The sequence below is a fragment of the Alternaria alternata genome, assembly GCF_001642055.1.
Source record: "Alternaria alternata strain SRC1lrK2f unplaced genomic scaffold CC77scaffold_1, whole genome shotgun sequence".
NCBI lineage: Eukaryota > Fungi > Ascomycota > Dothideomycetes > Pleosporales > Pleosporaceae > Alternaria > Alternaria alternata.
The window spans coordinates 2230940-2258776 of NW_017306190.1; the positions used below are offsets into that span (position 1 = coordinate 2230940).

At 51.4% G+C, this 27837-nt stretch overlaps 12 protein-coding genes across 12 annotated transcripts; 6 read left to right on the forward strand and 6 right to left on the reverse strand.

Moving 5' to 3' along the window:
* Positions 1-169: 169 nt before the first annotated feature.
* On the forward strand, positions 170-874 carry CC77DRAFT_54985 (hypothetical protein). The gene is made up of 2 exons (XM_018532147.1): positions 170-400; positions 464-874. Exons 1-2 carry the CDS (start codon positions 328-330, stop codon positions 790-792), a joined length of 402 nt encoding a protein of 133 aa, XP_018391956.1. The 5' UTR covers positions 170-327; the 3' UTR covers positions 793-874.
* An 86-nt stretch (positions 875-960) lies between these two features.
* Positions 961-2613, forward strand: CC77DRAFT_1015820 (hypothetical protein). The gene is made up of 2 exons (XM_018524098.1): positions 961-2031; positions 2080-2613. The coding sequence occupies exons 1-2, from the start codon at positions 1379-1381 to the stop codon at positions 2549-2551; spliced, it is 1125 nt and encodes a 374-aa protein (XP_018391957.1). The 5' UTR covers positions 961-1378; the 3' UTR covers positions 2552-2613.
* A 277-nt stretch (positions 2614-2890) lies between these two features.
* CC77DRAFT_953437 (FolC bifunctional protein) lies at positions 2891-4706 on the forward strand (the record flags this gene model as incomplete). Its single annotated transcript, XM_018535431.1, has 3 exons — positions 2891-2911; positions 2957-3088; positions 3142-4706. 3 exons carry the CDS (start codon positions 2891-2893, stop codon positions 4528-4530), a joined length of 1542 nt encoding a protein of 513 aa, XP_018391958.1. The 3' UTR covers positions 4531-4706.
* A 392-nt stretch (positions 4707-5098) lies between these two features.
* Positions 5099-7367, forward strand: CC77DRAFT_55878 (Zip-domain-containing protein). The gene is made up of 3 exons (XM_018532179.1): positions 5099-5675; positions 5735-5896; positions 5953-7367. The coding sequence occupies exons 1-3, from the start codon at positions 5417-5419 to the stop codon at positions 7173-7175; spliced, it is 1644 nt and encodes a 547-aa protein (XP_018391959.1). The 5' UTR covers positions 5099-5416; the 3' UTR covers positions 7176-7367.
* Positions 7368-7558: 191 nt separating this feature from the next.
* Positions 7559-8485, reverse strand: CC77DRAFT_1027550 (hypothetical protein; the record flags this gene model as incomplete). The annotated part of the gene is made up of 1 exon (XM_018526378.1): positions 7559-8485. The coding sequence occupies one exon, from the start codon at positions 8483-8485 to the stop codon at positions 7559-7561; it is 927 nt and encodes a 308-aa protein (XP_018391960.1).
* A 1036-nt stretch (positions 8486-9521) lies between these two features.
* On the reverse strand, positions 9522-11780 carry CC77DRAFT_1090414 (hypothetical protein). Its single transcript, XM_018529518.1, has 2 exons — positions 11708-11780; positions 9522-11655 (listed from the first exon to the last, which is right to left on the reverse strand). Exons 1-2 carry the CDS (start codon positions 11730-11732, stop codon positions 9665-9667), a joined length of 2016 nt encoding a protein of 671 aa, XP_018391961.1. The 5' UTR covers positions 11733-11780; the 3' UTR covers positions 9522-9664.
* An 88-nt stretch (positions 11781-11868) lies between these two features.
* Positions 11869-13560, forward strand: CC77DRAFT_55915 (PIG-U-domain-containing protein). Its single transcript, XM_018532184.1, has 4 exons — positions 11869-12095; positions 12143-12410; positions 12458-13077; positions 13129-13560. Exons 1-4 carry the CDS (start codon positions 11939-11941, stop codon positions 13365-13367), a joined length of 1284 nt encoding a protein of 427 aa, XP_018391962.1. The 5' UTR covers positions 11869-11938; the 3' UTR covers positions 13368-13560.
* CC77DRAFT_55932 (hypothetical protein) lies at positions 13531-14546 on the forward strand. Its single transcript, XM_018532187.1, has 2 exons — positions 13531-13839; positions 13968-14546. Exons 1-2 carry the CDS (start codon positions 13753-13755, stop codon positions 14469-14471), a joined length of 591 nt encoding a protein of 196 aa, XP_018391963.1. The 5' UTR covers positions 13531-13752; the 3' UTR covers positions 14472-14546.
* A 261-nt stretch (positions 14547-14807) lies between these two features.
* Positions 14808-18810, reverse strand: CC77DRAFT_1037140 (DNA mismatch repair protein MutS). Its single transcript, XM_018527043.1, has 3 exons — positions 18408-18810; positions 18316-18353; positions 14808-18259 (listed from the first exon to the last, which is right to left on the reverse strand). The coding sequence occupies exons 1-3, from the start codon at positions 18727-18729 to the stop codon at positions 14981-14983; spliced, it is 3639 nt and encodes a 1212-aa protein (XP_018391964.1). The 5' UTR covers positions 18730-18810; the 3' UTR covers positions 14808-14980.
* Positions 18811-18967: 157 nt separating this feature from the next.
* Positions 18968-21185, reverse strand: CC77DRAFT_1046187 (PCI-domain-containing protein). The gene is made up of 5 exons (XM_018527432.1): positions 20858-21185; positions 20751-20807; positions 20464-20700; positions 19925-20413; positions 18968-19873 (listed from the first exon to the last, which is right to left on the reverse strand). The coding sequence occupies exons 1-5, from the start codon at positions 20942-20944 to the stop codon at positions 19256-19258; spliced, it is 1488 nt and encodes a 495-aa protein (XP_018391965.1). The 5' UTR covers positions 20945-21185; the 3' UTR covers positions 18968-19255.
* A 313-nt stretch (positions 21186-21498) lies between these two features.
* CC77DRAFT_925189 (hypothetical protein) lies at positions 21499-22899 on the reverse strand (the record flags this gene model as incomplete). The annotated part of the gene is made up of 2 exons (XM_018533847.1): positions 21499-22443; positions 22498-22899. 2 exons carry the CDS (start codon positions 22897-22899, stop codon positions 21499-21501), a joined length of 1347 nt encoding a protein of 448 aa, XP_018391966.1.
* Positions 22900-24452: 1553 nt separating this feature from the next.
* CC77DRAFT_979635 (HET-domain-containing protein) lies at positions 24453-27578 on the reverse strand (the record flags this gene model as incomplete). Its single annotated transcript, XM_018536031.1, has 3 exons — positions 24453-25087; positions 25144-25682; positions 25831-27578. Coding segments are annotated over 3 exons (2922 nt in total), but the record flags the coding sequence as incomplete, so codon positions are not given.
* Positions 27579-27837: the final 259 nt, after the last annotated feature.

Consider the following 27837-nt stretch of genomic DNA (forward strand, 5'->3'; position numbering starts at 1 on the left):
TGGGTGACATGGTCAGCTCAAGGGTGATGGTACAGCGATGGCAGAATGCTCGATCTGGTCGAACGACCAGATCTATATATCAAACTCTTACTCATGGCATCCATTTCTCTCCTTACTCATCGGTAATGACGAGAGAAAGTCAACTCTGAACTTGTTTCCATGTTTTCGGAAGGAAGCTCGCATCTCGGTAGCCGCGTAAGGCTAAAGCGGGTCTATCCGAACGCTATCAATGCACCTCCTCGGCTCCGAGCTTTATGAAGACGCCATCCCTCGTTCTTTTACGCACCCGAAGTCTTCCTGCATGTTCAAAGCCTTTCTTCGAGAACTATGGATTTCGGCGGTAAACTGATGAAAACATGCGATCCATGCAAAACTCGCAAAGTTCGTTGTGGTGGTATCGGTAGGTCGCTGATTACTGATCCACCCTTTCATCCTCAGAAGTGTGACACTGATAGTTGAATAGGACATCCAGGTGCTACGAAGTGTCTCAACTGCGCTCGAAGAAACGAGGTCTGCAACTTCAGTCCTGTCCGCATACGGAAGAGACGATATGCATCAAGCTCGCAGCAAGAATCCGTCGTAGGCTCCGCAAAGAAAGTGGACCCCGAACTTAGGGACGAATCGGAGATTCACCACGATGATCATAGCTCGTTCGGAGGCATGTCAAAGTATGACGGACTCCAAGAGTTGTACGTAGACAGGCTTCTATCTGCTCCCGATCAAGACAATGCGCTCAGTGCGCAGAGTCCGAGCCTGCAAGATCTCGGTGTTTTCGGTAAGTTCGGGTCATAAACCAGTTCTTGCTTCTTTGCTGTCAGCTTACCAAAATTCAAACAGGGAGCGAGTACAGTCTGACGTTCTTCCCCGAGGCTCGACTGAAGGAGCTGGCCATCCGTCTTGGTCATGACCGCGTATCACATGCTCGGGCGAAGGTGACCAATATCATTGGAGAGCGAATGAAAACTATCGAGCGAGTACCTGCTCCTGCGCCAGACTCCGATCGTATCCGTGTGTTTGATATCGAAAAAGAATACATCGCGACTTGCATTCAAGGTAAGTTCGTAAACGTCTGGTGTTCACGTCCGTGGTTGACCGAATAGCCTATTTTGAGCATGTCGACCCGATTCATCCATTTCTCGACAGGCGGCGATTCGAAAGCATCGCTCTCAGTCCGAATCTGAGCGACAAACTCGCCAGCGACAAGTCGTGGTCCGCACTGTTTTACGCTGTTCTCGCTCTGGGCTCGCAGTACCACGATGGAGGTAGCTATGAGCCTACAAAGAGTGGAAGCTGGCGGTTTTTTGGCACGGCTCTAGCCATCTTTCCAGATCTGTTGATTAGCAGAACCACATTGAACACGGTTCAAGCACTGACAGCCATGGCAATTTTTGCCTCGAATCTTTCGTGTCTGCAAATTGAATACGCCATGGTGTCAGAAGGGGCCAAGAAGGCACAAACACTAGGGTACAACAGATCGACGGCTCCTGGTAACGATGAACGGAACCGCACATTCTATGTTCTTTATTTCCTTGAAAAGAACATGTCGTTCAATATTGGCAGATGCTCTACTATCATGGATTCGGACATCAGCAGTGCTATCCCAACTCAGCCGTTATTGTGCAGTGGCACATCGTTTGACTGGACTCGTGCGTCTATCCGGATATCACGACTCCTTAGTCGCATATACGCATCTCTGTTCTCTGTCAGTGTACGAGGTAGACCGAAAGCCTACTACAATACGACCATCTACAACCTCAAGTCCGAGCTGGGAGCATGGGCAAAGACGATACCCATGGAGCTTCGGCCAGGGCAACCTATACGGCCGTATACCCAAACCACGCAAATGATTGATATTGGTATACGGCTCCATTATTTGTACCATGGCACCATGTTGCATCTTGATCGTACTGCTCTCCAGATGGAGGATGAGTCTGATGCTCGGTCTGATTTGGTGGACGGCATTATGCGTACAGCGCGGACGGTGCTCGAGCTCACAAAGTTTATCGATATGCAGCCTTACACACCCATTTGGTAAGTTTGAGTATCCTTGCTCGTGTGACAGTTGTTGATGATTTGCAGGGTTCTTGCCAGCGTTCCGTTGGCTGCTTATCTTGTTCTTTTCGACATGGTCATAGATAATCCGACCCATCCAAAAACCACAGCCAATTTGGCCTTGCTCGATGTTGGCTGTGGTCATTTCAGTGGCTTGGAGTACGCTTCGCAGGGAACACTCCCAGGGTCCATCGCATCGGAGTTCACACAGATAGCGCGAACTTATGTGCGGGCGCAAAACGACTCTGAGAAGAATAGCCACCCAAAATCGTCTGCCATGTATGCCGAAGGTGTGGCCCCGATTGAGGGGCCGCAGGAAACAACAGTCGCTGAGGCGCCATCAGCTTTTCCTTCATACGCGGATTTGCAGCCATTCCCTCTAGGATGGAATCTTCGGAATGACGGTGGGACAATGCTCGACGGCGAGTCGCTGGACTTGTTCGGCTCGTACTATCCGCTCTGGGATGAGGGTGCGGCGTACAACACGATGAACCTGTAATTGTATGTAAAATTAGTTGTATAAGTAGCATTGATAGACACTAAGTCAGTAGTCGCTTGAGTAGGTCAATATATTTGCTTGCGAAGAGCAAAACATGATGCATCGGTTCAAGGAGGTGAAGCGAGAGGTGAGGTGGATCGCAGGTCCATTTGAGGCATGCGAGAACGAGGGTCCGAGCTGATGCGTCATCGGCTATCGGCGGCGGGCTTTCTTTCACTAACAAAAGTCGCAGACAGTCTCTCAAGCATCAATCACGATGCCCTCATGTTCATAGCCCGGACACGCACGTGCTGGTTGCGCGCTAGACCAATTGCCCGCCTTCATCACACAGCCGCCACGATGGAGAAGCGCGACTATGCGGTATGTTTCTAGCAATGTGCGCATGGATTGGGCTGACCATCGCAGGCTGCGGTTGCGGCGCTGAACACGCTTCAGTCCAACTTCTCCATAGTCGATGCGATCCGCAAGTCGGGTCGCGGCATGAACAAGCAGGCGATACCGGAGATGATTGAATGGTGTCGCAAAGCTGGATATGAGGTGTGCGGCTCCCGAGAACCCCACCTGAGGATGGTGACTGACGACATGTCCAGCCCTCAGAATTTGACAGGCTGAAGCCTATACACATCGCCGGAACAAAGGGAAAGGGCTCAACTAGTGCCTTTATCTCATCTATCTTGTCGCAATACGCGACCTCCCGCGATGCGCAGACTCCACCCTCGAAGATCGGCCTCTACACCTCCCCACATCTGCGATTCGTACGTGAACGCATACAAATCGACAATGAGCCAATATCAGAGGAGAAGTTCGCCAAATACTTCTTCGAGGTATGGGACAAGCTGGAGGCAGCAGCGAAGACCGAAAATGCGCCCGCAGACGTGCCCACAAAGCCAGTATACTTCCGCTATCTGACCCTTATGGCGCTACATGCGTATCTGAAGGAGGGTGTGGACTCGGCTGTTATTGAGTGTGGCATTGGCGGCGAATATGACAGCACCAACATCTTGACAAAACCCACTGTCACAGCCGTCACGAGTCTAGGGATAGATCATACCGCGATGCTCGGTTCTACACTTCCAGAGATAGCCTGGCACAAGGCAGGAATTTTCAAAGAAGGCAGTGTCGCATTTACGGCGCGTCAAAAGGACGAAGCCATGACCGTTCTGGAAGAACGGGCGGCAGAGAAGGGCACGAAGCTACACACCATCGACATACATCCGGCTCTAGCCAACAACGAGATCAAGCTTGGGCTAGGTGCAGCGTTCCAGAAAATCAATGCGTCCGTGGCAATAGCTGCTGCTGCTGCACACCTGCGAGCACTGGGCCACACTTCGGTGCCCGACCCCACCGTCGTTCCCCATATCGAACTCCCTTCCGAATTCATTCGCGGCCTAGAGCAAGTGCGATGGGCTGGCAGATGCGAGATAAGACGCGAGACCAACGTTGCATGGCACATCGACGGAGGGCACACAATGGAAAGCATCGAGGTTACTGGAAAGTGGTTCGCGGAGCAGATCAAAATGGCTACGTCCACCGCTACCTCGCGATCCAAGGTTCCTCGAATCCTGATCTTCAACCAACAAACCCGAGACGCAAATGCACTTGCCAAAGCTCTATACACAGCTCTGCAGAGCGGTATCACGTCTGGATCGCAGTCTCCTTTCACACATGTCATCTTTACGACCAATCAAACCTTCAGCGAAGGGTACAAGCCTGATCTCGTGTCGATGAACACCAACCAGCAGGATGTAGATACATTGGCAGTGCAGAAGGCGCTCGCGAACACGTGGTCTGATATTGACAGCACTGCAGAAGTGCATGTGCTACGTACAATCGAAGAGGCAGTCGGAACCGCACGAAAGGTGGCGCAAGACTATGCCAAGCAGGCCGGGGCCGATGCTGAAGTTATGGTGTTGGTAACTGGAAGCTTGCACCTGGTTGGCGGTGCGCTTGAAGTATTGGAAACAGCCAAGGCGCAGTGAAAAGTGATACCCATAGACACCAATGATACGAGAACGCGCTTCAACATGCGCTAAGAAATGTTCGGAAGCGACCGTGTGGGCTACCCGTCACATGTCCATTGGAGCAACTAATGCAACGTTAAAACAATCGTGGCTGTCCTGCAGGTCGCGTGCTCACATGCCAACTAAAGAAAATGTTCTTTTTCAGAACTACTCGTCACATAATAGCGTCTATTCTAAGATGCTGCTGACTCGTGGCGCTCATCAATAGGTCTGAGTCAATCGATGCCCAGAATCGCATGTTGTAGTCAGCAGTCGGAGTACCACATGGTCCAGACTAGCTATTGGTGCCATTACCCCAGAAATTTCCGCATCGGTAAAGTTTGCACGTCTTGGTGCTCATGGCTCTACGGGAGACATCGGGTTCGATCTTCTTGAGAGTCTCCACCGGCCGCGCATCGTTACGTGCTGGGCAAGCCGAACACCCGATTCCAGTAATTGAGGTGGTGATGAGAGCGAGTATGGCTTTTTGTATAATTTTGAAACACGGAGTTTGACTGGAGTAATGGCGGCTGTATTACAGACCCATCAAAAGATCCAGCACCCGTTCGGCCGTCTACGCGTGGCGGAACTGGAGATCGGAATGTCTTGGCACTTGGCCCCAGCATGTGATTGGGCAATAACACTCGCGGAAGAGCCGCTAACCGACCATAGTGACCACTACTAGTTCCTTCAGATGTCATATCTCCCGACTATTCCCACCGTTATTGATCGATCTTCAGGTCATCCTCCAAACGTATCAACCCATCGTTCGTGCTCTACCGACTAGATTGCTGTCACTACTACAAAACGCACCTTCCATCGTCTCCCTGTCTAGAAAGGAGGGCTTGGCTACCGAGGTCCCAAGATGAACTGCCCTTCCAAAACCGATGAGGACGTCCTTTGGCATCCAGAATGGAACCAGAGTCCGCCACGCTTCGCTGCTGATCTGACGACTTGTGAGGACCTAAACGGCATCGCGAATGCAAGGGAATTAGGAGAAGCAGACCGGTTGCGCAGCGGCACACAGAGTCTCCGGCGCTGTGGAATCGATGATTCTAATGTTCAAGAGATGGAGAAGAGACCGCCGAACACTACGGGCGAGGGTGTCAAAGGGTCCCTAAACGGTATGTTGCAGTTTTCCGATAACTCGGAAATGAAGGTTGCGATGCTGACTCGTTTAAAGGACCTTGCACCCGAACAACCAGACATGTGAGCGAGTACCAAGGTGGCCTCACCGCCACTATCATCAGCTGGTCAAAGTGGCTAGTATCAGTACTGTGTACTTCAATTTTGATTTCCTGGGCTAGCGGCAACCTGTCTGCTCCCAGGTTTTTCTTGCCCAAAGGTAAGATGGAACAACTCGTTTTGCGTCAAAGCGTCACTACTAATAACGAATTTCAGATCAATCATTCCAACGTCTTCCCAGGCGAAGTACCTGCGAAGATGGCAAAGCGCAGCCCAACTACGATCTGGGTCTGCATGTCGCTGGTCTCTTCATTATCCTCTTCGTATCCGGCACTGGATGTGCCTTCCCAATGCTCGTACTCAAATTCCCGCGGCTGCGCATTCCACCTGCCTTCCTTTTCGGCGCAAAGCATTTCGGTACTGGTGTCCTAGTCGCGACCGCATTTGTCCATTTACTTCCCACCGCTTTTGGTTCACTAAATGACCCATGTCTGTCAAGTTTCTGGACAACTGACTACCAGGCTATGCCGGGCGCTATCATGCTAGCTAGTGTGTTTTTCGTCACATTGATTGAAATGATCTTTTCTCCGGCCCAGCATGTCTGCGGTGGTAACGAGGGCGCGGAGGCTGTGTCTCGCCGAAAGGAAGAGCCAAAGCACGAGACTACTGAATCACCGGCTCCACCACAACCAGCAATGCAGAGGACGTACTCCGAATCTAGCATGCGAGTCCGAGATCTAGGTGTCTTGCGTGGAAGAGTTGGGAGCATCAGTAGGACACTCTCCCGCTACCGCGAAGACGGCCAAAGACTTGACGCGATTGAATCTGTTGGTGGGTCTGCAGCGGAGATTCCAGGCGCTCATAGCAAGGAAGACAATGATGAGTATGCTATCGAACAGGATCAAGAAATTGGAGACCACAACCATGTGCTCACACCCGAGCAAATCCACAAGAAAGCCATTATGCAAGTTTTTCTCTTGGAAATGGGTATCCTGTTCCACAGCATCTTCATCGGAATGTCGCTTGCCGTTTCCGTTGGTAACGACTTCACCGTGTTGCTCATTGCCATTGTCTTCCATCAAACTTTCGAAGGCCTCGCCCTCGGTGTACGTATCGCGGACATCAACTGGAAGCCCTGCGCTGCACAGCCCTGGCTCATGGCTCTCGCATACGGTTGCACTACACCAGGCGGCATGGCAATCGGCATAGCAACTCACACCCTGTACTCTCCCGACTCTGAAGTTGGTCTTCTCGTCGTCGGCATCATGAATGCTATTTCCGCGGGTTTCCTCGTCTACGCAAGTCTTGTGGAACTCATGTCGGAGGATTTCTTGAGCGATGAGAGTTGGAAGGTGCTCAGGGGAAAGCGCAGGGTGTATGCGTGTTTGCTTGTGTTCTTGGGAGCCTTCCTCATGAGTTTGGTGGGGGCTTGGGCGTAGAGAGGTGGATGTAGAAGACGCGATGGTAGGGGCAGCATTGAAATCGGATGAAGACCCGTTGGGAAGAAGGGGGGTAGAAGATGGAGGTGGAAAAGAGATACCGGATGGAGGAGAGGGAAGACAAGGAACCTGGAGGACGAAGCGAACAAAATGTAGATGGACCTGAGGCGGATACACCCTTTTAACTATCGTTACACTCATTATAGGGTCGTGTTTGCAATAATTGGTCGCAGGATGAGAGAAATTATGTATGTTCAGAACCTCTGACTATATATACAAGAAACAGAGTCGATCGCTACTGGCCACTACAGCACAACCACTGGTAGCCATCACAGTGAGCAATAATCTTTCGTTCAGACATCAACGATGCAGTGTAGTCTCCACTACCTCATCACACACTCCGCCATGAGATGGCACATTGGGAATTCCGCCTCGCCCTTCCCTTGCGTAAGCACACTCCCTCTGGGCGCCTCCGCATCCAGCGTCCTGCTCATAACCAGCAGCCCCTTGGTCCACTCGCTCCAACTAACCACACCATCTTGCACCCTGATTAATGCCTTCTCCTTCGAGTCCCCGGGGGAAGGAACGGCAAGAAACCTTGGGTGAGGATGCGTTGGCAGATGATACTCATGTGCCGTCATCCTTACTTCCCTCACAAATTTCTTAAACTCATGATCCCCGCTGCCGTTGTTGAAGAGAAACGTGTTCAATCCAAACTTGTGCTCAGCAAGCGCATTTTGGATTGCGAACGAATGTTCCATGCATAGACCCACGCTCACAGCCCCCCGTTTCCTCTTCACCTCGGCATCCATGAGCTGCGTCAGACACACCACCATATCAAGCGGTATCTGACCCGCGACCCTCTTTCCTTTTTTACTCTTGAGCGCCCCATCAACTGGTTCCCATAGTATTTGGATATCGTACTTTGCCACCTTTTTCAGCCATGGGAAAGATTTGGCCAGTTTGTTCAGATGTGTTGAAATTTTCTTGTTCCAATCCACTTGCACGAAGTTGTTGACGCGTCCGTGGAAATGTACTCCAATTTGAAGGGTAATCGCGTTGCTGAGGAGATGCGAAGAGTATTCTAGACTTTCGGGGAAAGTGGCCCGTGGGAGTGAGAGCAGGGAGGTTGAGCCGTGGTGCGTGGGGATGAGGTTGATGGTCGTATGTTTGCAGGTGAATGTTTTTAATCCCAGAGGGAGGTGTGAGTTTAGAGATATTGAGTCGGAAGGGGGAATGGAAAGGTAGGAGTAGATTTCGTTGCGGAGTTCAGGTGGGAGGTTGGGGAAGAGAGGAGTTGCCAAGGGCATACTGGAGGCCATATCTGATCGTTTTCGGTGAAGCTTGGAGCGTTGCAGGTGGATACCTGGATTTCCAAATGCTCGATAGGATGGGCCGATAGTCGCGTTGCTGACTTCGAATTGCTGGTATCGAGTCCGGCAGAGTGAGATATAGATGCGAGAAGCGGACTAGGCCGTGATACCACCGATGGGCCAATCTTCAAGCAGAAGTTGGGTGACCACAGCCGAGCCTATTGGCTTGAAGATACAATAGTAATTGTCCGAGTGAACGCGAGATCACGTGACAGCGTAGCCTGTTGCCCCAGGTGAAAGCAATGACCAGGAACGCTCATACCATGTCAGCTTTGCTTCTGCCATGCTTCAAGGAACTCTATACCTTTGACAAGAACTATTGCTATTGGTACTTGGAAGAAAGTAAAAATCTGGACAAGAACAATTTTTCCGTCCGAAGTGGTGCTATTCGGCAGCGGCTCGGCACTTTGCGCTTTTAGGTAGCGGCGACGATGGTGGATCGGGTACTAATATATGTATGCGGGTCTCTCGTTATGGGTTCATCTTCTCGTTTTAGCTCTTTGTGTCTAGGATAGTCCGCGGACGTTGTTCGACCCTTTGATGGCGTTTTCTGAGGAGGGTAGACAGAGAAGACTGCTGTGGACAAGACATACATTTTGAGTTTGACCTGACGCGCAGGTTTGAAGATGGGCTTATACCATGGTATGTATGCCAAATAGATAGGACGTTCCACGGTCAACTGTGGTTGAGTTTTGACAATAGCGTTGCTCAACCATTATGGTGCAGAGTTTGCAAGCAAAGTAAGACTACATGCTGTTGGGTAAGATGTTGGTGGTATGTAAATATTACTGCAATTAGAATGTGAGCATCGATCACAGTAGGTGCAGAAGCGTCGTTGTTATACCTCTGCTTGAGTCATCGAGTATTGATGAGTCTCCTGGTTAAAGATGGTTGCGCCACCCGTCTGACAGCCCCCGTCTGTGCGTATGCTCATCACCAATCACAGCATACTTGGTCAGGATGTGTGTATAGACAGCTACGGCCATGACTTGGAGCCAGTATAGGTATCGCATTTTACTACATGCAACATATAGAGTTATCGTTAAGCGCCCAAAACTCCTGCCCAAATGAACGCCGGCCCAAGCTTTTGATGCATCGTATACATGTCACTCAGGCCTATATGGCCTCAGCAGCAGCCTTGGCCTTCTCGACCTTTGCACGCTTCCTGCGCAGGCTCTCGGATTCATTAGCACGCTTGTCTTCACCGTATTCGATACGCTTGAGGAGCTTGCGCTTCTTGTTGGACAACATCATCTTCTGCCTCTCACGCTCCTCCTCTTCCGCGCGCTTCTTCTTCTCGGCCTTCTTGCGGATGGCGGCGTTCTCCTCTTTCCTCGTCGGCTTCTTGACCTCGAGCTTCTTGCCAAGGGCTTCAGCTTCCAGTTCACGCTGATGCTGGAGACGAGCAGCTTCTCCTTCTGAGATGTCTGATTCAGCGTCAGAGTCGAGGCCGTCAAACTCTTCACCTTCATCAGCCTCATCAGATTCTTCGCTGTCATCTTCCGAGTCGTCAGCGACATCCATGCCTTCGCCAACTTCGACTGAGCCCTCGCGGTCAACAATGGCATCCATGTCCTCATCTCCGTCAACGTCGAAGGCTTCCTCGTCCTCGTCACCCTCGTCTTCAAACGCCTCGGCCTCACCCTCTGGTTGCTGCGCAGCGAGGGGAAGGTTGGGGTCGTATTCGCCCTTCTTGGGCTTGACCCAAGGGCTAAGATGCGGCGGCAGGTCTGCGCCAGGGGAGTAGTGGTCTGGTCGCAATAGCTTGCCCTGGTTGATACTGTCCCAAACCCATTGTGGCTGAACGTAGGTGCGTCCAGGCATCATGGAGTAAGGCCATTGAACCTTGGGAGCAGCAGCATCCTCGTCATCTCCGTTAGGCGCGCCGTTGGATAGAGCGGGTCGGTCGACAATCTGGTGTGTGATGTTCGGGTCCGACTCGTTCGTTGTGAAAGCACCGTCGCCGAGAGTTCCATCCCAACCAACTCTCTTGCAGCCAAATGCCTTCAATATAAACTCGAGCGATGCTCTGGGTGTCTCTCGCGATAGGTAGAAGGTGAATGGCGCGAAGAGGGAAGCAATCTCAGCGCTGCTTGCTTGCGGCTGGGGTAGGATGTCGGCATCGGGCGCAGTCGGCTCGAACTTGTCAATCTCGTCGTTGGCCTCCTCCTCATCGTCCTCAGTAGCAACCTTGGCTACAGCTGTGGTGCTCTCCTCCTCATCAACATCAGACATAGCTCCAATCCTGTCCGCTATCGCCTGTGCCTCGGGGTTGATCTCGGCATCCTCATCGTGTCCATTGGTCGCGCCGTTGGCAGTAGCCTTGCCCTCGAGCTGGAATGCAGCGAGCTCACCACCTTGTTCGTCGCTCTTTGCGTTGAACTTGGGTGGGTATACCAAGCCGACTGATGTGTAGAGGCGGTAGTTGACAAAGCCGAGAAGAGTGGTGTAGAACTCGACAAAGGTGCCCATGATCCTGAAATCGATGTCGCCACCGGTTCGCTGGACGAACCTGTATGGTACGAGCCAAAGGATGTCCTGACCTTGGATTGTCGCCTGGTAGTAGATACCCTTGATAGAGAGGAAGGACTTGCGGAGGGCGTGGGAGGTGATTACGTAGTGCTCGAACTCGCGGGTCAATCGCTGGCAAAGGGCAATGGTCTTCGCAGGGACGTGGTCGCTCGAGGGGAGGTTGGCGAAGAGGAAGAGCATAGAGAGAGCATCGTCGAGGTCACGCAGGGCGTCGACAAAGGTAGGGTAGCGCTCCTTGATGATGTGGTCGAGCTTGACCTTGGGCATGAGGTTCTTCTCGAGGCGCGATGCATCTCCCGACTCGCCGCGACCGAGGGCGCGACCAATCTTCTTTGCGACAGCCTTGTGCTCGCGGAACTTTGCCAGCAGCGGCTCGTGGAGGAGATACTGGATGTCCTTGGTGTAGTAGAAGGTGGTGGCAGCGGTAGAGCCTCGCGAGACCTTCTTCTTATTGCGCGGCTCACGGGGGTAGATTCCCTTGAAGATACATAGTCGTCTGAAGTCCGGGAGCGAGATCTGAAGCTTCTTCACGGCGCGCGTACGAGTGATGTAGTTCTTGGCCGCACCAGAGGTGCCTATGGATTGGTTAGCGAAAAAGACGTCTCGATCAGTTGTAGGCGTGCATACCCTTCTTTTTTGAGCGACCGGCCATTGTGTTGTCTGTATAGAATCGCGATTCTGTCGATGCAGATGGTCGAACTTTTGGCGGGCGCAAAAAAGTTCGAGATGCGGCCAACTAGCGGACATGGATCCGGCATTAGCGCGCGACCAGGGTCCACCAACATGCATCTTGCCAGAACACCAGCGCCGAGGTGAAGACCCGCCATGGAGCCAATGATTGTGTAGGAGAGAGTTACCATGGCCGTTAAGCAGCAGAACAACACGCAGCAGAAGCTGCTGCTCTTCGGAGCCGCCGCAGCTGTGCGCTTGCTCCTCTTCACTGTCTTTCCCGCACTACCAGACCTCCTCGCCGGACGTGTCGAGGTGTCAACACCAGTGACGAGCTTCAAGAGATGTATGTATCCGACGTGGAGTGTATATGCTATCACTGACACGTGATAGTGCAAGAGGGCGTCTTCCTCTACACCCATAATGTCTCTCCCTACGACGGCGGCGTATACCACCAGGCACCCCTCCTGCTGCCTCTCTTCTCCCTCTTCCCGAGCCCGACACAGGCCCCTCTGGCCACCAACATCTTCTATACTATCGTCGACCTACTGAGCGCGAATGCACTGGCTCAGGTGGCAGAGAGCGGCTTCGCATCTGTCACGCGACTGTTCGCCTCGCCGCGGAAGGACTTGAAATGGAGCAGTACGGCTGTCGCAGCAGGGTACGACTGCTACACTCCTCTACAGAACATATGCTAACATCTCGAAGCTTCCTCTTCAACCCCTTCACCGTTCTGACATGCATCGCACGCTCTACCTCGGCCCTGACGAACCTCTTCATCCTCACGGCCATGGCCAAGGCCTCCCAAGGCGCCAGCTTCACCTTCATTCTATCCGCGGCTTTCGCTTCGTACTTCTCTATGCACCCGATACTCCTCTTCCCTCCGCTGATGGTCCTCCTTTATGATGCAAAGACACTAAAGTCCAAGACTGCGCCAAATGTCACATCCTTCATCACAACCCATACTGTTGGCTTTGCAGGCGCAATAGGCGCCCTGCTCACAGGCTCCGCATTGTTAATGGATTCATGGGACTTCCTGTCGGCGACATACGGTGTGCGTCTTCTCCTGCCGGATCTCACACCCAACGTGGGACTCTGGTGGTATTTCTTCATTGAGATGTTCGATTCCTTCCGCGAGTTCTTCCTTGGCGTCTTCTGGCTCCACGCGGCGTCGTATATGCCTGGCCTGACGATCCGACTTCATAAGCAGCCATTGTTCGTGGCATGCTGCTTGACCGGCGTTTTTGCCATCTTCACTCCATACCCGAGCATAGCGGATGCTGCGCTCTACCTTTCTTTGGTGCCCATGTTCCGCCATCTGTTTCCTCGTGAGTATTTGCCTTTCCCGTGAAACCGCGACAAAACTAACTATATCACAGTCATGCGTTATACCTTTTTGGCATCAGCGAGCATCCTATATACGTCATTCTTGGGCCCCGCCTTCTACCATCTGTGGATCTATGCTGGATCGGGTAACGCCAATTTCTTCTACGCTATTACACTCGTCTGGAGTTTGGGATTATCGATCATCTTGGGAGACTCGCTATATGCGGCACTGAGGGACGAGCTGGATGTGGAAAGACCCGAGTTACAGGGTAAGGAAGTGCGCAGGATTTAGCACGGCGGTGTGCTGGCGTCTCCAATTGCCCTCAAGAATATACTATATGAATTGCACAAATCTTCAAGCCAGACTCACTTGCGCGCTATGCTGTCCTACAGTTTCCTATTAGAGCTTTAAAGACAAGGCGAAGGCGTCTTTTCTCTCCTCTTTTAGGTTGCCTAGCCACTCTCACCACGCGCTCAAATCTCACCAAACTGCCATCTTCACCGCTGATTTTAAGGGTCTTTCTACTTCTGTAGGAAAGCATATAAACAACGTATCCCCGCCTCTTCCAGTCTTTTCTTCCATCGCTCTTCCATTACTCTCTCGCGATAGCTTTTGCCCCACCGCACTTGCAAACACTTAACATACATCATATCTACACCCAAACAACAAGATCAACATGGCTGGTAATAAAGAGGTCAGCTTCTCACCTCGTGAGATGGAGGTTCTCGCCCTCGCCTGGCAGTGCATGGAGACGCAGCCCAAGGTATATACTTTCCAGTACCACCTCTAGCTCTCCCAATCACCATCATGTCAATTCCCAACACTCTCAACACACTCTTTATCACTTCATCGTCTTCCTTTCTTCTCATATACTAACACGTCCATCCCTAGGTCGACATGCACAAACTGGCTTCCCTGACCGGTTACACCGTCGGCTCCGCCGGCGTAACATTCGGCAAGATTAAGACCAAGATCAAGCTCCTCGGCGAGTCCCTCTCTACAGACGGTCCCACCACCCCCAAGAAAGCCGGAGGTCCGGGTCGTAGCAAGGCTACGTCTACTCCAACTTCTACCCCTAAGAAGCGTGGTCCCCCTACCTCTTCCAGTACACCCGCCAAGCGTGCCCGAAAGGGCGCCCGTCAGCCAACTTCATCGCCCTCCGAGGATGTTTCGGCAGCCGATGACGACGGTGACGATGACGAAGACTTTGGTGATCTGAGCGACAAGAAGGTCAAGGTCAAGAAGGAGGAACCGAGCTTCGAGCAAGGTTCTGGTTTCCTTGATAACGGTAGTGGTGGCGCAAGCTACGGTTTCCTTGATGGCATTGAGAAATTCGGTGGTGGTGTTGGTGGAGGCAGGAGTGCAGCTACTGGATACAGGAAGTCGGTCGCTTAAGATGTGGAGCAGGATGGGGGTGGTTGAAGACCGGAAGGTGGGTGGAGGAGGAAGTCGAAAAGTTCGTGTAGTGCTTTAGAAATGGGTCTCAGTCAGGCGTTTAGCGGTATGGGTACAGCATCTGGTAGAGCATCCTGAGGCTGTGGCGACTACAAGTAGTATTTGCCTAGTACACGCTCCTGCGTATAGTGCGGCATAACTACTACTACATCATGAATAACTTGCTTCGATTTCACTCCGGTATATATAACCCTCGAGTAGTTTACAGACTTCTGCGTGATAGTTGGCAGTGCGAAACAGCATGAAGATCATCAGGCTCCTATATCATTCTTACAAGGTTGAATTAACATACGATACGCTAACTAACAGTACATAATTACAGCGCGAATGCTAAATCAACCGACATCTGGTACCCAGTCCCATATGAATATATCCCATAAGCCTGACCAGCTCCACCATCTTACGCCTTTTACCATATCTTACACACTTCCCTGGACGACACCACACACTTATAGCGCGGAGATAGCCTCGAGCAGCACATCCAGCGCCCGATCACCGACTCCCTCCAAGCCTTCCCTCAGCGTCCAAGCAACGTCACTCTGCAGACCCAGTGGTACATACACGCCGCCCTCATCCTTATTGACCTCCATTCTCTCTCCCAGCCTACTAGTGTGCTCCCATTCCCTAGCCGCCTTCTCTGCATTCTCAATGACTTTGTTCGGAATGCCACACATGGCTGCACAGTGCATACCAAAACTACCTTCAGCCACACCCTGCTCCAGTTTGTAGAGGAAGGTGATGGACTTGGATGCATCGTCGACGTGGATACGCATACGCTTGTTCTCGACCTCAGGGTGGAACTCGAATTCCTTGGCCAAAGATCGGTAGTGGGTGGCGAAGAAACCGACGCAGCCTACACGTGAACTGATATCGTGCAAAACAGCTTGGGCAACCGCAACACCATCGTAAGAAGATGTTCCACGACCGAGCTCGTCGAGGATGACAAGAGAGCGAGGTGTAGCTTCCGAAAGGATCTTCTGTGTTTCAGAGAGCTCAACAAAGAAGGTAGACTGGGCAGCAAAGATGTTGTCGTTGGCGCCGAGACGGGACATGATGCGATCGACTGGTGTGAGTCTGGCCGATGTACAAGGTAGGTAACATCCCACTTGTGCGAGGATGACCGCGATACAAGTCATGCGAAGGATGGTAGATTTACCCGCTGCGTTTGCACCAGTGAGCAGACTGATGTTGGCAGAGTCGCCGCCTAGCCTGATATCGTTGGGGATGAAGTCGTCGACTGTATTGAGCATGCACGGGTGGCGGAGTTCTTCAAACTCAACGACAGTACGGTTGCCATCTTCGAAAACAGGACGGCAGCTAGGCTCTCCGAGTGAAGCAGATGCTTTCGCAAGACTGATCAAGCAATCTAGCTGAGCAATGATCTTGACGGCCGCGAGCCAGACTTTGTAGTCCTCGTCGAAGCGTTGGCAAAAGCGAGTAGCAACTTCACGGGTGATCTGGCCATGCGTCTCCTGTGCTTCTTGTAGTGCTCGTACTAGCTTTCGAAGCTCAGGTGTGTAGTATCGAGTGACCTTGGCAGTAGCTGACATTTGGTCCCAGCTGTTGGGAACTTTGACCTTCTTGGGCACCTCCAGCTGGTAGATCTCCTTGCCGATGTCGTTATATTGAACAGCGTTTGAGTTGAGCTCTTTTCGAACCTTCTTCAGCAGTACATCCAAATTAGCTTTGCAAGTGTCGATCTCCTGCTGGCTGTTATCAAAGTCCTCTTCGATGCCAGGCTCAGGAATGAGAAGTCCTTCTTTCCGGGCGATGTCTCGATCAAAGGCTGAGTTCCATTTTGCCAGTGATGCAGCCAAATCAGGCATCGAGGAGATGAGTTGTCCGATAAGACCCTCGCCTTCGCCGAATTGCTTCAACAAGCTAATAGTATACTCGATCTGCTCAAAGCCTTCCAATACTTTGAGAAAGTCCTGCGCCCTACATCGGCCCGCATGTACGCGAGAGATGAGACGTTCAAGATCTGGCAATTTACTGAGAGACGCGCTGAAATTCTCCATGATGGTAGAGTCGGCGTTCAGTGCATCCACGGCGTCCAAACGTGCGTTGATCTTGGTCGCATCTGCAAGAGGGTGGCATACCCATTGCCTGAGTAATCGCTTGCCGAACGGAGTAATGCAGCGATTGAGCATGGCGAACAAAGTGCCTTCAGTTGATCCGTCGAATGTGTTGGCGAATATCTCCAGATTAATCAAGCTTTGACCATCAAGAACCAGACTGGTAGCCTTCCGTATGGGGTCGTACCATTGGAAGTTTCCAAGTGTGACAAGATCGCGCTCGATCATCAACGACCGCAGGTATTGTAGAAGAGCACCGAATGATGACATGACCAGTTCTTGCTCTCGAGCTTCGCGGAGAACTGGCGGCCAAGCCTCAATATTGTCTTCTGTAGGTGACTCAAAATAGTTGTTCGCTTCCAATTCGCGAATGGTGATATCCGCTGGCCAAAACTCCTTGTTAGGCTTCAGGTAGTTCCAGATCGTTGTGGGTGGAGTATTATTCTTGAGTATTCGTAGAACTTTCGCAGATATACAAGACTTTTCCAGGAGTAACTCGCCAGGTCTCATCTGCGCAATGAGGGTTTCGAACTTCGTCATGTCGACATCGTCGGTGAACTCGCAGAGTTGGAATTGAGCAGTAGCAGTGTCGACGAACGCTATTCCGAACGCTGGCAGGTTATTGCGGTCGATCTCCTTGATAGCCATACAATATGTGGACATTTCGCTTTGAAGCATGCCTGTGTCCACAAGTGTACCGGATGTGAGTACTGTAGCGAGCTCTCTTCGAATCACTTTGTTCTCTTTGCCAGCTTTCTTCGGAGTTTTGCCCTTGTCGTCGCGTTCCCGCATCTCTTTGCCCAAAGCCGACTCCATCTGGTCGACTCTGGCAACTTTGTGTCCTGCCGCTACAAACTGTGTTGCCCACATGTCCAGCGAAGCTTCTGGTACACCCACCATCCTCATGTTGACCCGATCAGTCAGCTTGAGGTCGAAGAGCTGGTGGCCAATCGAGGCGTCCTTCTCGTAGAGCTCGTAAAATTTGCCTTTCTTGAAGAAGACAACGGTATCCCACCACTTGCTCTTGATCTCCCAATATTGCGTCTCGAAAGCTGAGAACTTGCCCCAAGCGCCCGGAGGGATATAAAGTGTACGGGGGTCGTAGTCTGGGTGATCGACTGGATGCCGATCAGCGTCCATTTGGTGCGCGAGCCATGAATATCTCGTCTCAGGCTCTGATGCGCTTGGTCGCTCTTTCGTCTTCTTACTGGGGTCCTTCTTGGTCGCTTGTATGGACGTGCGGGGCTTGAAGACCATCGGGTTCTCGGGATCGTAGATCCATTGTTGTGCAGTCGACGTGCTAGTCATTACAACGTCTCCATCTTCTTCATCGTCCTTTGCCTCGATTATAGGCGGTGATGATGCGGGAGCTGACCTGACACGACTCTTAGGCGCTGCTGAACGTTTGCGTTTCTTCGATACAACCTCCTCGTCAGAATCATCTGCAACAACGAAGTCTTCCAAGTCGTCCTCGTCTTCTTCCTCAAGCATAGCCTTCTGTGTGGCCGCGTCTAATCCGAATTCGTCGTCTGAATCGTCGTCGACAACGACCCGCTGGCGCTTCGTCGCTCTGCCTCTAGCATTGTTCGCAATTGGACCTAATACGTCCTCTTCTTCGTCATCGGATTCGGCATAGTTGACCGGCTTTCGTGCCTGTGTGAAAACGTTAACGAGTGCGGTCAAAATGCACAATGGCACGTTGCACGTACCTTGCGTGTTGGGCTACTGGGAGTGACATCTGCGGGCTCTGGTAGTACGCTGTCAGTTCCGGAATCCAATTTGAGGACACGTAATAACACACCATTCTCCTTGTTCCTTCCTCTTCCTATTGTCAACTCATGTTCTTGTTTGATGGGACTCGAGTAGTCGGGGGCATCGCTGCTCGGCACAGGTGTGATGGCTGCGGGCGGATCATTGAACGCCTTCTTGGCCAATTTTGATGTTGGAGTCTTGTTGACCGGTGTGGCATCGGATGGCGCGGGGCTTGGTGAGTTGGTAGACTTCTTTTGGAAGAAACCCAAAATGGACTTTTGGCCATTTGCCGATTGCGACGCGGAGGCGGGCTGCTTCTTTTGTGAAGCGCGAGGCGTTGACATCTCATTTCCTTCGACGCCGCGAGCCATGGTTATCGTGGTGTTACAGTGTGGGGGGTGAAAGTAATGAGAGTGTGAGACTATCAACGGCTGTAACTGCCATACTCCGGGGAAGGAAGGGACGCGTCGGACGCGTTGCGCTAGTCCGCGTCTGTACTTAAGTGTCTTGGCAGATGATGCAACGCGCGGGTGCTTCATTTAGCTGCTACATGTGCCATGAACAAAAGCGATCACATCAGTGATAGTAACACAGCAATTCAGTCGGAGTGTCTTCGTTGTAGCTATTGCTTTGATTTATTTTGTTATCCTATGGCAAATGCACAGGTACTCTATCTTTCGTAGCGTGTCGAGGTCAGCCATGCGACATGTCCAACGCAGGCAGCGCATCGGTACAAGCTCGACCTTCAGGGTCTGCTTGCAAACGCGCCCATTCGTAGACTATCATACCCACTTCCATGCATCATCATCAGCGTTATAGTTCACAAGGCCATTACACAACCAAATGCAGTCCGTCTTGCACGCATGTCTTGAGGAGACCTGAGGATCTTCGCGACTCCTATTTCGCCTTGCCCTTGATCGCCTTGCTCTTGTCCACCTTGGTAGGCTGGATGCGCGCCATCATTTCCTCTTTGGTGATGAGATGATCAACACGCTCGAGAAGACCCAGCAAGCTCTTCATGTTTCCGCTCCACTCGTTCAGCACATCATCGGCATCCCTAGGCTTCGAAAACGTGACGATCCGGGCAGGTCGGTCAATCTTGGCGTAGATGGTCTTCGCAGACACTAGCTCGCTAATGTTCTTCTCTGTCTCATCTTCGGTGAGATCCAACAGCTCTGTCAAACGCGGGATCTGGATGCGCGTGTAGTACTTGGCGACAACGCGAACGTTGTGCTCAATAACACGCTTTCGGAGATCTTGCCATCTCTGGAATGCCTTGGGGTCGTCCGAGTCGTCCTTCTCCGCGTCGAATACGTCCGTCTCTGTAAGGTGAGGTCCGAACTGCTTAGCTACCATTGGCCACCTCATAAGCTCGGGCACAGTGAAGAGCTTAACTAATTGTGCGTCTTGTGGGATCTGAGAGTTGCGAGAGTCGCGCTGGATACGGTGAATGAGGTCGGACTGCTCGTTATCGTACGGCGAGAGGATGATAAAGTAGATGACGCGCTGAAGGATCTACACTTACGTTAGTAATAGTTTAAAGAAATATTCAGATGTTAAACCTACCGCTCGGAGCTTGTTAGGATCCTCCTCCACAGCCTCGGTGTCCAATACTTGTCGGTAGTGCTTGCAAACGTCCAGGTACTTGTTGTCGTGCTTCGCCAAGGTGATCTGCTGCTCGTAGTACTGGAGCTTCAGATCCGTTACATCGTCCTCTGGCTCAATGGGCGGGTCCTCGGGGCTTCGGTTCTTCTCCTTCTCCTCCCGCTCCTTCTGGTCCTTCTCAAGCTGCTCGGGAGTCTTCTTCGGTCTCCGGGCAAAATACCTTGTGCTGATCTTCCTGCTCAGAATACCAGCCTGTGTCCAGTCGCCCTTCTGTATACATAGCGCGACTTGTTGTAGGATGAACTCCGTCTTCTCGCGGCGGGTCATGGAGCCAAACGTCTCGACTTGCAGCTCGCACAGAATGTCTGTCGCTGAGTCGATGTCGCCTTGCTCCTTCTTGATGTTGGACAGGATGCGGGTTACTCGGGCGCGTTCGACTTCGACAAAGATCTGTTACTGTGTCAGCAACAGCACGTGTCCCATCCGTTAGTGCCGCCTACCTTGCCCTCAGTAACTGTCCGTAGTGTCTCGATGACTGATAGCTTTGTCTCGAGGTTGGGTGTCTCATCTAGGAACCCCATGACTGTCTGTACCATCTTGGTGGTGGCTTGCTTAAGCTGTCCATGCTTCTTGGAGAGGAGCAGGACCTGCTCATTCATCAAGTTCCAGTCCTTCGCATTCTTTGCTATTGTGACGATGGCGATTATGATTCGGGAAGTGGAGGCGAGATCTGAGGCCTGGAAAAGGTCAATACATGCCCATGCGCACAAGGTTGCGAGTCGTGTACCTGGCGGGTCTGCTTCTCGAGCGTGAGCAGCTTATCGATGCCAGCTTGCGGATTGCTCTGATCAACTACGTTAGCTTTGCTTCACTTTCGGGAGCCAGTGAACATACAGAAGCTAGCTTCTCCGCCTCTGGAATAGCCGCATCGACTTCCTTGGTAAAGTCCTTGTCGGCCTTGAGCACTTCTCCGCTAGACATGGTGGCGGGGTCGTCGTGTATATTTATTGGATATCGGGGTATTCACTTGCTCCCAAGTAAAGCAGAGACTGCAGATGGAAGTGTCGAATGTGAGAGAGGAAAGTGTGGGATGGGGCGGCGACGTTGTTTGGTGGTGTTGCGGCTCGTCAGTGATGTAGAGATCCACGCTCGGAGCTGGGGCGCTTTGGCCACCGCCTTACGCTAGGTCCAAACATCCGCCGAAGAGCCTCAGCCTCCCGCATCCTGGAGCAAGCACATCTTTTGCATCACAGATACTCGAATTTGGACTTGGTCCTCTTCCGACTGCATAGTCATTCATCATTATGCTGCATTCTAGATATCTTAGTTGGCGCTCACCGTATGACGTACTCCCCGATTGGAACGGCTCCTCTCAATTCAGCACTGGAGGCTAAGCACTTGACACATCTGACGAGTTGACACTCTTTGCTATCGTTTTTGGAAGAATTAAATTTCGGTACGGATAGGTTGTATAAGAATTTTGAGGGCCGATCAGCATTTTGAGCTGATCCGCTGCTGCCTTTCAATTAGGCTTCTCACGTAGCCTTCTTCACAGTCGCCAGCTTCGCCCTCACAGGCATATTGTGCTCCACATTCTGTGTATCCGGAAAGCCTTCCAACTCCACACCCTTCCTGAATAGTATACAATGAGAGCTTCCACCAAAATGGAACATACCTATCTCATCACCCTTCTTGACGTGTTGTCCCACTTTGACAGTGGTATCGCATGTTGAAACCTCAGTCATGCCGATACCCATGAAGCAGACCAGGCCAAGATCCTTGTTATCTGCCTCGAAGAAGATGATGGCGCGTGTGGCAGTTGCAGTGAGGTAACCTTGGCCGGTCTTCTCGCCTTCTTCATCGATGCCACCCTTGGCTGAGGGATCACCGAGACCTTCGAAAAGTGGTTCCGAGAAGTATGTGCCTTCAATGAGGTATGACTTTACGACTTTGCCGCTGACGGGCGCGTGCCAGCGGTGGTAGCTCATTGCAGATAGAAAGGCCTGGTAGATGGTACCGCCAATGAACTGCTCGTGCAGCGGATCCATGGCGAGCATGTCCATGAGTGAGTAAGGTTGACCCTTCAGCCAGAAGCGGTCACGCTTGGAGACGTTGCGTCCAACCTTGTACGGTTTCGACTCGCATGCGTTGGCAATGACGCTGTCGTCTTCAGGGCTGGCAACAGGTCGCTTATCTTCGTAAAAGTGGCGGGTGAAGAAGTCGTCCCATGACTTGTAACCATGATGTTCCTTGGATGGGTCACATTGAAACATCTCTTCAAAAGAGTGAGACGTTTGGCCAATGTTGGCTGTCAATGCGAGATCGTGAGTGCCGTGTTCGCTGAGCCAGCCGATCTTATCAGTACCGAGCACATATGCTGATGCTGGCGAGTCGAGAAACTCTGCCCATGCGTTGAGTACCTTCTTGATCATCTTGTTGACTTCGGGATCTAGAAAGAAGGCGAAGCCGGATGGTGTACCCTATGCAATGCGATTAACATGCATTCTGAATGCGGCTCGAGCATATATACTCACCATTGGCCAGTCCAAGATGGCATTGAAAGGGGTTCCCACCATCCCAATAGAGTACTCATGGTCACTCCATTCCGGTGCTGTTGTAAGAATATGGTTGAACAGCTCCAACATGTGATGGTAATCCCTGACCTGCTTATGGCCCACGGGATCGTTCTTGTACGGCTTCTTCGTAGGAATCTCTTCAAACATGGAGTTTACCAGGATGTAGATACGTGTGTTGTTCTCGATTAGATCCTTGAACTCTCGCAACACAGGATGCAGCTCTTTGGGGTTGCCTTCTACCCGCTCAATGATGCCTGATAGCCATTTCTTGTGGACGCGGTGGTCTGCTGGGAGCCAGGAACCTGTCCTGTGAACTTGGTGTTCCTCGGGTACGTTCTTGGTGTTCTCTTGATGCGACATGGTTAAGGATGTATTTGTATAGGGATGCAGTATTTTAAGGAGGAGTATGATCTTCAGTAAGGTTTCTGAGGATGTAGAGCATACAGTATGGTTGAGCATCATCTATACGTCATTTATACACGCTAGTCTGACAACAAGCAGTTCGTCGCATCTGCCCAGGCAGGAAATATACATCGCATGCACATGGTTTCAGACATCGATAGTGTCAGTTCGAGGACGTTGCTACAACGTCGACTATCGAAAATGAGTGGAGTGCATGGGCGCTCCGACCCGATCGGGCTACATCTTACAACGCCGTCCCGATGTCTATGCTTTGACGTGCTACACGATGCCATCGCGTCAGCTTTATGTCAATGATCGATCTGCTACAGAGAACTGACTTATCAGATGAGATGATACCCATACAACCAGAACAGTGTCATTTCTCTGTTAGCTTGTTGACCCTGCAGTCCCACCTTGTTTTATATGTTCTCTTTCTTGAATTGTCGCGGGATACATAGATGCATGGCATTTCTTTACTGGGCCTGTCAACTCAACATAGATTCGTATCAGCATACGTTGATCATGCGTGTCTGCTTGCTAGTAGGTCTCACAACCCCCGGCCCCCACCATCCCTTCCTAGTCCCTGGGTTCCAGCAATCAAGCTCTAGTGCCGCCCATAGATAGCACTCAGACACAATTCTGTATCGATCACTTGATAGTCCAATTCGACGCAAGATGAAGGGCGTCCTTGCACCATCGATCGCAAATATCCTGTCGCCTTGCTCAAGCTGCATCATTATCTTGTTCCGGGCTGTCTTATACGAGGCTTGAGTACTGGACCTAGAACCTGCGAAGCCGACACTAAAGTGACTGGTGAATAATTGATTGCTGCCTCTTGAGTATTTACAAACTTCGAGGAATTTCGATAAGTCTGCAGCTGCGATGCTGGGGTCGTCCTTGACCAAGCGTGGCCGCGCTTGAACATCTTGAATGTCGTGAACAGTCGAGCGGTACTTAGATGTGTTCTGGTGAGCAACTCTGCCGGATTTTATATCAGATTTGAAGCCAGAGGTCACGTGTAGAGGTACAAGAAGGCTAGTCGCGGATACGTCGTCAACATCCGCCTTGAAGAAAGCTGCAAGCGGCCAAATTTCACTGCTTTTGATATCTTCGAACAATGTTCGATTCCAGTGGTCTGTGCAAAGGCTTTTGCAACCGGATCCAGAGCTTATGTCGGGAATTGGGCCGTCCGAGCCAGGAGGGGAGATAGTAAGGCTTGTTACGTCGACGCTGTCAATATAATGCGCGCGTACACAGAATTGCGGCAGCAAGCTTCTGTATATGTAATCTACAGGCGGCCCTGTGATAAAGAAGGTAGTTGATTGCTGAGAAGTGTTCGAATGATCTGATGGCGACATTACTAATGTGGCGCACCAAGGAGTCGCGTGATGCTCTTCGAGACTAGTTAAGGTGAGAGGACAGGAAGCGTCGTAGTCTTGAGACATCTGGTGCGCCTCAAAATGATACCGGCTCAGGAATTGATTTCCTCCCTGCATTCGTTCTAAAACGCCGATGTATGATAAGATGTCTAGATTCCCTTGGCTTATAATAACAGCTGTTATAGCATTACTCCAGACGGTCGCAGGGTCCAGGGAGTAGTCGACAGGTATGAGCGATCTGATACGAGACTCCATCAAGCTCAGAACTGCGTAGACTTTGTCGCGTGGATCCGTGGCGTCACACCTCAGGCCTGCGCCGAGACAAGTAACGATATCGAGCTTAGTATGTTGATCCAAAGACCACCGCAGAACGCTGGGCAGCTCAAAGCTCGCAAACTCATGCTTGCAAAGACATGTCAAGCGACTCATGACTTCGGCAGTCATTTGAAGCGCCTGGTCGTTCACACGCAGACACACAGCTCGGGCTAAGGCCACTTCTTGGATGACCCAGATCCGACGGAAGTATGGTAACGAGAGAAGACTTCGTAGGTCTAAGGCGAGAGAAGTTTCAGTGTCAAAGCCTTTACTAGGCCCATCGTCACGCAGCCAACGGAATAACTGATGATAGTCTGGTGATCGCCAGTATGGTAACGGAGTCCTTGGCGAAGGATCATGGATGCATACGTGAACACAGCGAGCTTGGTAATAGATTGAATCCATGAACCTGACTTGATGATTGCGTTCGTTGATGTCGGTCTGATCAATACCTAGTCCGAGAAATTAGTACGGGTCTTGCTGCTGTTCGAAATAGCTTGATACGTACATATTGCGTCAACCCAAAGCGGTCGCCTTTCTGACCGCCTGAGTTGAAGAAGAACAGCATGGCAGTTCGCAGTAATATTGATGGCATTGCCATGCCCGCAATATATCGACTTGCAGAGGCTTGCGTCTCCATTTGTAGTGGCCCATGTATATGAGACAGCGTCATACACAGGGTAGTCATCCAAATTTACATGTGTGATATCGCATCGAATCTCATCCCCAAGACTGCCTGGAAGAAGACGAAGAAGCCGGATCTGGCGACCGAGTTTGTAATTCAGCTTTGTGTATTGATAAGAAGCAGTTGCATCACTTGTGTGAATGCGGGATGTTGAAGATAAGGTTTCGAGCACCGCCTCGCCACAGCTTAGGCAGCACCTTATTCCGTCGAACTTGCGTACATCTGGATGTTTGCGCAGGGATTCGGTCATCGTGATTCGTAGCTGTCTTACAAGAGTCGCGCATCCGTTCGGAGTGTTAAGCCATATCGGACGAACGTCAGTGTAGCGACTTCGAGTTATAGGGGATGGCAGCAAGCGGAGTCTGGTCTTTTTGTGGTGGCATAGTGCATGCATGGTGCGGGCTGTGCTTGACCAATCGGTGATTACCAGTCACGTCAGGCTGAGACTGGGCTCTCCGATGAGTATAGGACTGTGCGCATCAATGTAGATTGATTCTTTGTGTTCCTAACGCATCCATATGGCGGAACGGATTGAAATCCCATCGTTGATCAAGTCCCGTTCCTGATGTCGTCCAGCAATCCATATGTGACAACGCAAACAGGTAGCAGTCACCAACGATCGTATAACTTCGGCGACTGGCATCGCCCTGTGTTGCATGATTATCAGGTCTGAGAATCAGTGGAACTGTACAGCCATCGACTGCCCATACAGTATCGCCTACATCGAAGTCATGGTTCGTTATCGCAGGTAGATATTCAGCTCGAAAGATGTATTTGTTCTTCCCCAGTGTTTGAAGCTCAGTGCAAAACTGTTGCAGGCCGGCCCAATGGAGATTTGAAAAACTCTTCATAGCCGAGGTGCTGTCTGGCTGCAGTTGCGAGTCATCAAGGCGCATGTAAGAGGGATTGAAGAGCCACTGGAATCGTGTAGGCCATAACCGCATATCGAAATCCTTAGGCGTCGAATGATCTTCGATCAGAGCCCCCAAGCTGTCGCCAAAATCCTGGGCATCTTGCCATTGTGAACTCCCATGCTCTTGCTTGGTTGTGCTGTCGATAGTCGCGAGGCAGTGTCCACGAACTTCCACGGACGGCTTCGAAGAGAGGCTAACTGGCCAGCTTGCAGGTATATCGACCACTGCTCCCCAATCTATCTCGCTGAGCCGACGATCCGATGACCTGCTCCCCATCAACTTCTCTAGAGATGACCAGGGACCTATCTTTGATGTTTGGAATTGAGGACGCAGCGTAATTTCGCCATCAAATTCTGCCCAGTCCGGTACCCAAGTCGGCAAGCGCTTTTGCGCGGGTCTAGCTCTGAGTGACGCGTATGCTAATATCTCAAAGTCTTCTCTGCAGATGATGATCGCGGCGGCCGCACGTGTCATTACCTCCTCCACGGTTTGCGAGTAATCGATCTCAATGAGGCTCTGCAGGCGCTCGCCAACCAAGCCCAAAAGACCATACACCTTGTCCCTGGGATCTGTAGACGAGCAGTTGTGTGTCATTTGTAACATCGTGAGTAGATCCCTCGTCGGAGCACTGACTAGCGGATCCCAAGCTAATGGGCCAGGGACTTGCAGTCTGGATATTTTGGCTCTACCTCGGATACGGCTCATCAGATTGGCATCCATAGGACAGGATGCATTCCCCGTGACCATCGTTAACTTTTGCGCCAGTGCTACTTCTTGAATCACCCACACTCGTGAGGCCCATCTCTTTGCGAAAAGTTTCTTCAGCGCGGTCTGACGTCTCTCGGTGTCCATCCACAGAGTGCGCGAGCCGAATCCTAAATCTTCCTCTCCTAGGTAGACCAAAACTTGTGACGCGCCCGAGTAGATCCTTGCCATAATCGCAACCTGTTGGTTCCTCTCTTGCAGATTACTTTGATCGATAGCGAGTGCATCGACCCACAACATTCTTTCTTGTGAAATCAACCTCAGCCTGCGCAATGCAGACGCACAGCTTGATGTTACTGGCAGATCAGAGACTTGTTCCTCTCCAAAGTAAGCGCAGCTGATGCGCTGCGATAAGCTAGCGTCCCCATCTTCGGAGGCCCAGGTATACGAGAGAGCCTCGTATTCGATGTCATCGTCCAGGTTCGCGTGGAGAAGGTCGCATCGGATAGGTTCGTGGGATTCGCCAGGGTAGAGACACAAGAGGCGAATATCTTCACCCTCTGAGGGGTCCAGCGGCCGATATCGGAAGCTGTTGGAATTTTGGGATGGTGGAAAGCTCGTGAGTTTGGTGTCTGGCATCGCGACGCGCTCCTCGTAAAGCGCGTGCGGGTTTCTTGGTATGACTGAAGAGAAATTCAGTCAATGCGTATGCGGAGGCAGATCGTGCAGATCCGGTTTACAATAGGCCGAGTTATGGTACTTGAACGCATCGCGATAGGTTTTGCCGAGGCCGCGCAGAGCAACCTTGATACATATGATATATATCGTGGAATCTAAAAATACCTCGGGTGTGTGTGGAGAGCAAACAGGGGATACTTTGAGCATGACGCGACGTTTT